Raw genomic sequence first — 9,669 nt, 5'->3', positions numbered from 1 at the left:
AAGTTTTTACTTTGTTAAGCATTTACCATAACTGTTAGGCCTACCTATATTTTCAACATGTGGGCTATTTATAACCTTACAATTTATTTTAAACATATCCATTTTTTTTATCAGTTTGGCCTTTAGCCTAAGCTAACTATTCCATCTGTTTATTCATCACTTAAGCCTGTCATTAGCTATTTCAACCAGGTATCCATTGCATTTAGCTAAATATGTTAAACATTGTTTTTTAGCAAGTCACCTTTTTGTGCATTGTGTTTGCCGTTATCTCACCAATTATCTATTAGCCAACATGTTTTAGGCTATGTCAACCATTCACTTATATTCCCACATAAAACTTGGATACAAACTTGGAACTTCTTGAATCTTGACTACATTGGTCAGCATTGGTTTTATTTTGAAAGTCCCACCCGGAAGTGAAACATGTAAATATGGTCACCTTGCCAAAACAAATATAGCTACATTAGCATCTAGCCAGGAACCGATTCAACTGACAGCTTGTTTGAGTTAACGCCAACTGGAATACCTCAGAGGACTTTTATACCTCGTGTCTCTTCATTGGATTATTTAGGCCCGACCCACATTTAGGTGTGGGAGTGTTTGTGGGGGAGAGAGCCACGTGTACAGGAACTGTTTCTGACAGCTGACTGGAAATTGCAGGTATGTGTTTGGGGAAGTACAGCGAACATTAGCCAGCTAGCTACCTCTAAACATAGAGAGTCCTTTCAACTTTACTCACTGTATCGTTTGTTGGTCTTCCTTCTTGACAGGTTGGTCTAATTTTCTCTTTGTATACTATTCACATAATCCAGGTAGTGTTAATTTACCTTGTTTTGTTAGCTTGTGTTAGCATATTTAGCTTAGATTCACCTGCACTGCAACAATAATTCGTCTGACGTCACGAAGCTAATCGTTGTTTACGTTAATGTAAAGTTAATTGACTTAAGAGCACGCGACTAGCTGCTGGTATATAAGGATTTAAGGTTATACAAAATTACGTGAACTAAAGAAGTCAAGGTTTGACAGCTAAATTGTGTTGCGTTCAAAGTACACGTCAGGTTTCCGTACACATCAAACGGACGCGTTCAAGTTTGCTGTTTACCTATTAAACTGAGTTATTTACAGTCAGTATTCAGATTCTTTATTTGAGTAAAAGTATTACTGTATTACCACACTGTAAAGATACTCATTTTCAAGTGAAAGTTCTGCATTAAGAATGGTACTTGAGTTAAATTGAGTTCAAGTACGATTAGGTAAATGTACTTAAAGTATTAGGGGGGAAAATAACTCATTCAAAAATATCTAAACATTGTAAAATATGTTAGAGCAAAAGCAAAAAATCTTCATATTTAAGAAGTTTAATCTGTGAAATATTTTGAACATAAAAACGTCTGTTAACCCACTAATGGTTTGAGTGACTTAAATATAACGTTATCTATTCCAAATAATCATTTAAAAAAAAAAGTTTTCCTAAGTATTGTGTGTCAAAACCTGAAATTCTAAAGTAACCATTAACTACATCTGTCTACATCTGTCAAAAATAAATGTAGTAGAGTAAAACGTACAAAATTGGCTTTCAACATGTAGTAAAGTAGTATTTAAAAAAAGAAAGAAGTAAAGTACCTCAAATGTGTAACAGAAATAAAGTCAGTTCAGGGTGTGTCAGGATATTGCATCATTATCTATTATCATAGCTGACTTTGATATATATATATATACAGTTTATGGTTGATACTAGTGTTGAGAAGATAATGCTTCCAGAAAAATACAAGAAGATTTGGGGCCTCAAATTCAGCGAATAATTAGATCTGTTGGTTTGCAAAACGTTCAAAACTAGCCAAAACATTACAACACCTTGCTCAAAACAAAAGCCAATGTTATCACTTCTATCAAATGTAGATGGTACTTTCTAGTGAAACATGTCTCACTCAAATAATGCATCATTGAAAAATCCTACATGTAAAAGCCTTATGTAACTTATTTGTGTAATTTAGACCCAATATCCACTGTGTGTGATTTTTCTTAAAGGTTTATACGTTAAATTTCATATTAGTCATGTTGTGATGGAAGAACAATGTTTATTCAATTAGTGCATTTTTCTTTTTTACACGATTCGGTAACAGAGACATGTTCTCATAGATTTGCTTATGTTAAATGAATGTCTTTCAACTAGCTGCTATACTTCTCATAAGTGACCTCTTTTCTTATCCTGGAAATGTAAGATCAATCAGGCCAGCTGTAAAACTTTCAAAATGGTCCGACTGTATGAAGCGCTTCCTGAAGCATTAGACATACAGGTGCAGCACTCCAGATAGGACTCCACCCAGCGGATCCCCGTGGCTGGGAGATTAAAGACCTCCCATTATTTCCTAAGAGGGCGTTGCCAAATGTGTTTATCTTTAACATAAGCACCAACACAACGTAGCAGAACTGTTTGTTTAAAAGGAGTGAAGCTTTGGTATCATCTCCCCTTCACTAGTTGATAGCTTTATGTAAAGACTTTGCTCACGTAACTAAACACTTGTTCCATCTTCAGGTAACTATGGCTGTCTGGAGGAAACTGTGGTGCAGGAACCTGCTGTCGGTGTCCCTGCTGCTCTGCGTCCTGCTACTCACCGTAGACGTTAACGCAAGGCCTGCTAACATGTCGGCGGTTAAAGAAAAGTCTCCGGCAGGCAAGGACGACAACGAGATTCTCCCCCCGGACCACCTGAACGGGGTGAAGATGGAGATGGACGGCCACCTCAACAAGGACTTCCACCAGGAGGTTTTCCTGGGGAAAGAGATCGAGGAATTTGAGGAGGACTCGGAGCCGAGGAGGAACAGGAAGAAGCTGATTGAGATTTTCACAAAGTAAGACATTCTGTAACAGTCAGGACATTCAGCATTCCTGAACGAGACGCGTGTGCTGCAGAGCGAGCAAGAGAAGGGAGTGTTGTGAAATACAAAGTTTCACTTCAGAAAAAACACGAGTAGCTGTATTTAAATGAAGAGCTGGAAAAAAACAAGCTTTGCAAACATTTAGTGTCGTTTTACAGGTTGTTACCGCTAAGATGAGATGAGTAAAAAGGCCTCTTCATATTTCTTTATCTAATATAGCGTGGCTAAACCAAAAAGAAACTCAATATTCAAACGACTTCTGAGTCAGCAGGTAGAGAATCTTACGCAGTGATAACTCCAATGTCCAGGCAAGTAAAGAGTGCAGGTTATTCTCTTTCAAACGATCGTTTTGGTAAATAACCGTGTGCCTTTCCCAATGATCCCTTCAACATCTACAAATGTATGCCCAAATTCACGGTGCCCAAAGCTGCCTTCAGAAAAACCCATAAACAAACTAACTGAAATAATGATCAAATTGCTATACGCAAACAACAGCAATAATACAAAAAAAGGTTTAACTATAAAGTATTCCAAATCAATAAATAGCTTCATCATAATCAGTGATGCAAACACAGGTATGGAGAAAAAAGAGAGAACTATTCGAAGCAGAAAAAAAACATCGTAATATACCATCTGACAATGACAGATTTTTCTTTTTGGATATTTTACAAATCACTCCCCTTTCAAACTCTATTCTTGTTATTTTTAACATCTTTTTTTTGTTACTATCATATAGTATTTTATACCTGTTAATAATTGAGTCTCTAATGTCTCATTAATAACTATAATGATCATATCAAGGTGTGCCTTAACCTCACTGAGCTGAGGTTATTTGAGCCTCTCAGGAGAGAGCTCTCTTCCACCTGGTTGTAGAAAAGCTCTTTAAATTCGTTAGCATAGCTAGCTAACCAGATGCTAATGACAACAGATCGCCACTGTGCTTACAACTAAAGACACAGCCTCGCAAACACTGCGGCATGTGTACGGCTCCTTATGGGTACTGCAATATTTGAAGGGCTGGAGCGGCGTTCCGATGCTCTCTGTTACTCCTTCCAGACGAGACATAACCACGTGAAGACCTATGGTGAAGAAACGTTACGCTCGTGTTGTGTTCAATGAACCTGTCCTTGGCCAGGAAAAACAGGCACTCGCTTGTTTAATTATTTTTGCGATCTAGATTTCTTTTTCTTTTTTTTAAGTGAGAAGTTCGGATTGACGGACCCCCCCCAAAACGAAAACTCTTCGGTTCTCCGCGAATTACACAAGTCACCCAAATCAGCGTTAAAAAAGCGGGAGGCGCCGAAAAGCGACTAATTTGCATCACTGATAATTCTTCGGTATGACTTAAAAAGCTTTCCCTCCCCTTCCTTATTCCCTTTATTTCACCTTAAATGGTAAAGAAATGTTTAAAAGTATTAGAGCCTGACCAGTTCCAACAGAAGGACACAAGCCAGTAAAGCATATTGGTCATTACAGCTGATTTAAGTTAATGTTCAAGAACTTAACGCTACACTTACAGTTAATGTTTCTCTGTAATTCTATCTTCTCAGAGTTGATTCCAACAAGGACAAGAGCGTCAGTGCCAAAGAGATGCAGCGGTGGATCATGGAGAAGACGGAGGAGCACTTCCAGGAGGCCATGGTGGAGAACAAGAACAGTTTCCGTGGTGTGGACCCCGATGCTAACGGTGAGAGAGAAAACCCTCTTATCATTTAATGCACGGCTGACTGTGATCAAATCAGGAAGTCAGGCTTCCCCCGAATGAATGAATGTGTTTCTGTTGAGTCAGAATTCATGCTTTTGTCTTTAGGTCAAGTGACATGGGACGAGTACAGAGTCAAATTCCTGGCCAGCAAAGGTTTCAACGAGAAGGAAATGGCTGAGAAAGTGAAGAATAATGAAGATCTGAAACTGGATGAGGAAAGTAAGTATTCAATGATGAAAAATGTCGTCCATCTTTTTTAAGGATGTCCCAGAATAGGTGCTGCAGGTAGATCTCCAGGGAATACTTTACGATGCTTTTCCTTGCCGTTGCAGCTCAGGAGGTTTTGGAGAGCCTGAAGGACCGCTGGTTCCAGGCCGACAACAGCCCCAACGACCAGCTGCTGAACGAGCAGGAGTTCCTGTCCTTCCTGCACCCCGAGCACAGCAAGGGCATGCTGAAGTACATGGTCAAGGAGATTGTGCGCGACCTAGGTACGTTTTTACTTCATGTCCTAGACTAAATATTTCCATTTGTAGGAAGTGGAAAGAAACTGAAGGGGTTTTTAGGGGGTATTCTATTTCCTATTATATGGGTTTTGTGCAAGTAAATGATGTGCAAAGTCTAAAATCCCACAATCTTTAAGCGGTTGACCAATCACAACAGAGCCAGCCAGCTAACCAATCAGAGCAGATTGCACTCTGGTTTCAGACAGAGGGTGAAAAGAGGTGCTGCAGCCCAGGCAGTATGAGAAAAAGACAGAGCTTTTTGAACATCAAAGCATGGAGACATGTCCCAGTAGAGACACTACATACAAACACATGTCTCCTTTAAGGTTGACATGGGGAAGTTATTTACACTCGGCAGATACAAACGGCTTTATTCAAATGCTGCACAGTTCCCTTTCTGTACTTGTGTAGTCACCCTGTTTTAAAAATGGCTGATCATCAGAGGTGCAGAAAAAGATAAGGCTTCACCAATTGAATTAGCATTATCCTATTTATAGAATTGAACTCCAGTTAAGCCATGGTTGGCTGAAGTTGGCTGCTAAGCAGGTGTCACTGTGGGTTTTGAAGTGTTTTTACTGAAAGCCGTAAATGTGTACTTAAACAAACTGTTCTACAAGACAACCACCGTGTTATATGGTCCATTGGAAACATGCAGAGACATTTCTATCCTCATAAGGTGTATCCTGTTTCCGTGTCAGTGCAGGCAGTTTGCATTACCCAGCTTAGGTTACACTCGTACTACAGTGTGACGGGCAGATACAACTTGTTCAGCTGGTTTTTAACAAGGACCTTGAATATATGTATCTTTCTTTTCACGGTTTGGTCATGCTTTTTGCACAAAACACACGCCATACTAATACAACGTGGCAACTTGGCCTCAGAGAGGACAGCGTGAAGTGGGGGAAACGTTAGTTATGTGGTATGTGAGCGGCAACTAATGATTGTTTCTCATTGACATTTATTCCTCAAAGCAATTTCATTTGTTGATGAATTATAAAATGTCCATCAGGAGTTCCCAGAGTTTAAAGGGACATTTAAAAGTCCTTGTTATTGTGTGAATAAGAGTTTTTAAACACAAAGCCTACAAGTTTTCTATCATATGAAACGAAAAAAATCTAAAATATCTGCACATTTTCGAGCCTGAAAACATATTTGATTATTTTTGAATTATTATCAGAATTAGTGCTGATGAATTTTCTGGTGATGTTCCACTTTCATTCAAAGAAAAACCGCCCGTTATTGGAGCATTTCCATTCATATATGGTGATAAGCAGTAGTAGATAATGTCACTATGTGCACATGTGTTTGGTATAATATAATAGTGGATCTGTATATTTGAATGTGCCTTACTTTATGTGTATTTGGATAAGCAATGCTCTATGATTGGGGCCATTATGAATGCATGTGTAGGGTTAATAAAAGGTTAGATATCAAATGTGTATTGTTTACTGCGTGCAGACCAGGACGGAGATAAGAAGCTGACGCTCTCAGAGTTCATCTCGCTGCCTGTGGGCACCGTGGAGAACCAGCAGGCGCAGGACATCGATGACGACTGGGTGCGGGAGAGGAAGAAGGAGTTCGAGGACGTCATCGACTCAGACCGGGACAGCATCGTAACCATGGCCGAACTGGAGGTGAGGGATAAAGAGGAGAAAAATCTTAAACTAAAAACACAGCTCACTGGGGTTTATGATGATTGTGTTTACTGGTAGTAAAAGCACTGTCACTCCAAATAAAGAATTACAAGGAAAGGAAATGTCAACTTCCCAAAACAAAGAAAGGGTTGCATGTGACTGTTTTTAAGTACACTTCTGCTCTAAGATTAATATTTGCTTACATGCTGTCAGTGAAGCAGAGGAAGTAGGCATTCAAATGCAACGGTGTTTAACACCACCAAACAGACACTTAGATCAAACAAAAGAAATTAAATTAAAAAAGCAGAAGTCTCTGTTAGTTTGAGCCTGAGAGTTAAAGCGCTTCTATTGGCTAGCACTCCAACACATTGTACGTGATAGGCTAAGGGGCAGGACATCTCTAAGCGGTTGACCAATCACAACAGAGCCAGCCAGCTAACCAATCAGAGCAGACTGGGCTCTGGTTTCAGACAGAGGGTGAAAAGAGGTGCTGCAGCACATTAAAGCATGGAGACATGTCCCAGTAGAGACACTACATACTGATATGAGCATTATAGGGCCCCTTTAAGATTTTCATTACTGTAGCTTTTGTGCAAGGCTTTGAATCTTGAATCACTTTTCCAATATAATTATTGTTTTTACATTTTGTCTGAAGTTTCAAAACACTGTCTTTTATTATTAAATTGATCAGCAAGCACTCATAAAACTCCATAATCAACTTATAATTGCCATTTAATTTCAGATGTAATTGAAATAGTTCTGGATGACTTACTTTTCCCTTCCTTCTCCCGGACAGGAGTACATGGACCCGATGAACGAGCACAACGCTCTGAACGAGGCCAAGCAGATGATTGCCGTCGCAGACGAAAACCAGAATCACAATTTGGAGCTGGACGAGATTCTCAAGTACAGCGAATACTTCACGGGCAGCAAGCTCATGGATTACGCCAGAAATGTTCACGAGGAGTTTTAGAGACAGTGAATCCCCTCTCTAACGGCTTCAGAGACACGCCAGATGGGGCAGAAGTAGCAAACTAATCATGGGACGTTTTAGTGTGCAGCCCCTTTTAGATCCAATAGAGTGGTGCAGCGATGATGGATTGTTTTAGGCTGACCTGTGAGTTGTTTCCCTTGGATTTAGGAATATTGCCTAAAATAAGATCTTTGGCAAACACACGTTAATGATACTTACAAGTTTTCTTCAGCAGGGTAATCTCCACATATTTACACCACTTTGATGATTTGTTTTTGTAAGCGTAAATGCAATCGCTGGAAGTAAAACGCTAACATTAGGATATAAACAAACTACATCTCATGACTGCATATTAGCACCGCTAAGCTAACCGTCGCTAATGTGCGTCGTGATAACGTTAAGGAGTTGTTTTAATCACTTTCTAGCACATTTTTCTGACATAGCGGTTCCGAATTTGGCTATTTTTTCGATGTATTGGAGCAAAACCTGAACATCTCAAGCTTTTTTTTAACCACAAACCTTATTTCGAATTAAAAGCATGTTAAAAAAAACGTTGAGTCAGAGACGAGGGAACCAGAAGGGGTCAAATAAATTGAACTAATAACCTATAACTCATTCCTGTACCACTCTATGAAAACATCCATCCATCAGCCCTGGACTGCCAGCCAATAAAGTGAATATGGTTTGTGAGACTTTTTTCTTTTAAATGTTAGGCCCTAAATCTAACTGTATTTGTGTGAAATGTGTGTATATGAGAGATTGTAGCCCCTAATAGACGCTTCCGTTCCTGATGCAGTGGGGAGACTTGTTTATTCTGCAGGATATGCCTCCTCCATTTTTTTTATTTTTTTTTATCTGGCGAGTCTGTACACAGTGTAAATATTTAATTGTAGCAACGCCTCTGTCGCAGAGAGAAGCTGAGTAAATATATTATTAATGCTGCTAAAGGACACACATTATAGAGATGCTATGAAAAACAAACAGTTTATTGTTGACGCGCAGATTTAATCCCCAAAAAATAAAAGGTTAAAGATTTTTTTTTTTTTTACAACTCTGCTAGTTTTCATTGTAGATAATATCCGTCCTACTTATAAACAGGGTACAAGTACAGATGTATAGCTTTTAAAAGTTATAAAAGCCTCAATGATGTACAGTGATCCTGCTCAGCACATGTTCTCATCAACAGTTTGCGTTCAGAGTAATATATGAGAGCAGTGTGCCTTTTTCCCAGCAGACATTTTGACCTATTGCAGTGTGTGAAAGTTCAAAAGGTCCCCTGTGTGTAAAGGCCTATTGTTTTGTTCTTTATTAAAAAGCTTAATTCATGCTTGTGTTAAGATGTAGATAAAGAGGAATGTATTTATTTGGAGAGCTACATCTTTGAGTATCACAAGTGTTTTGTTGGTTTACAAAGAACGGGTGTTCCTTCTTCATCATATTTGATCTGTTGACTAAAATGTGAAATGTTTTGGTTAATTCACTTTTTGTTTCAAATGCATGGACAATGTTTTGACATGTCTAATAAATTCAGCTCGGATCACACTGTCCTCGGCCCTGTTTGGATTGTAAAATAAGATTTATGAAAACAGAATGTGACACAGCTTTATAAAAATGTATTGCAATTACTGGGAAACAATAAATATTTCTTATTAATTAAATGAAGCTCAGCGCAAGTTCTTTCAGGGAGACTGTTTCCCACGCTCTCATTCACAATTCTCTCCCTCGCCCTTCCTTCAATAAGCAAGGGCGCGTCGTCATACCCCCAGAGCAGACCCAATCAGTCCCGTCACATCCCCCACAAGCAATCACAGCACACCCGGCAAACGTTTAAATTTGCTCTTCTCTCCCTCGCCAGCATCATTCAGAGAATTGATGCAACCCACCCCCACCTCCACCTCCACCTCCACCTCCACCTCCAGTCATCAGATCCAGGGCCAGGCTAGCCCAGAAGAACCCTCATCATTAAGGAAC

General features: G+C 39.4%; 1 protein-coding gene across 2 annotated transcripts; it reads left to right on the top strand.

The window, feature by feature from the left end:
* The first annotated feature begins 456 nt into the window (after positions 1-456).
* Positions 457-9,356, top strand: sdf4 (stromal cell derived factor 4). Of its 2 annotated transcripts, none has more exons than XM_079674754.1 (7): positions 457-660; positions 2,537-2,853; positions 4,431-4,567; positions 4,691-4,804; positions 4,918-5,076; positions 6,550-6,725; positions 7,522-9,356. In XM_079674754.1, exons 2-7 carry the CDS (start codon positions 2,543-2,545, stop codon positions 7,696-7,698), a joined length of 1,074 nt encoding a protein of 357 aa, XP_079530880.1. In that variant the 5' UTR covers positions 457-660; positions 2,537-2,542; the 3' UTR covers positions 7,699-9,356. The 2 variants fall into 2 exon arrangements, with proteins under 2 accessions (XP_079530880.1, XP_079530881.1); XM_079674755.1 differs by having other exon boundaries at positions 457-770.
* The last annotated feature ends 313 nt before the right edge of the window (positions 9,357-9,669 follow it).

This window comes from Notothenia rossii, assembly GCF_949606895.1.
Source record: "Notothenia rossii genome assembly, chromosome: 4".
Taxonomy (NCBI): Eukaryota; Metazoa; Chordata; class Actinopteri; order Perciformes; family Nototheniidae; genus Notothenia; species Notothenia rossii.
This window is presented reverse-complemented; position numbering and strand designations above follow the sequence as displayed.

What these genes read in the sequence shown, in the direction of transcription:
- sdf4 (XM_079674754.1), top strand. Translation starts at nt 2,543, where the DNA reads ATGGCTGTCTGGAGGAAACTGTGGTGCAGGAACCTGCTGTCGGTGTCC. An exon ending in TCTGAAACTGGATGAGGAAA is followed by an intron (nt 4,805 to 4,917) that starts GTAAGTATTCAA and finishes TTGCCGTTGCAG; the next exon opens with CTCAGGAGGTTTTGGAGAGC. An exon ending in GGAGATTGTGCGCGACCTAG is followed by an intron (nt 5,077 to 6,549) that starts GTACGTTTTTAC and finishes TACTGCGTGCAG; the next exon opens with ACCAGGACGGAGATAAGAAG.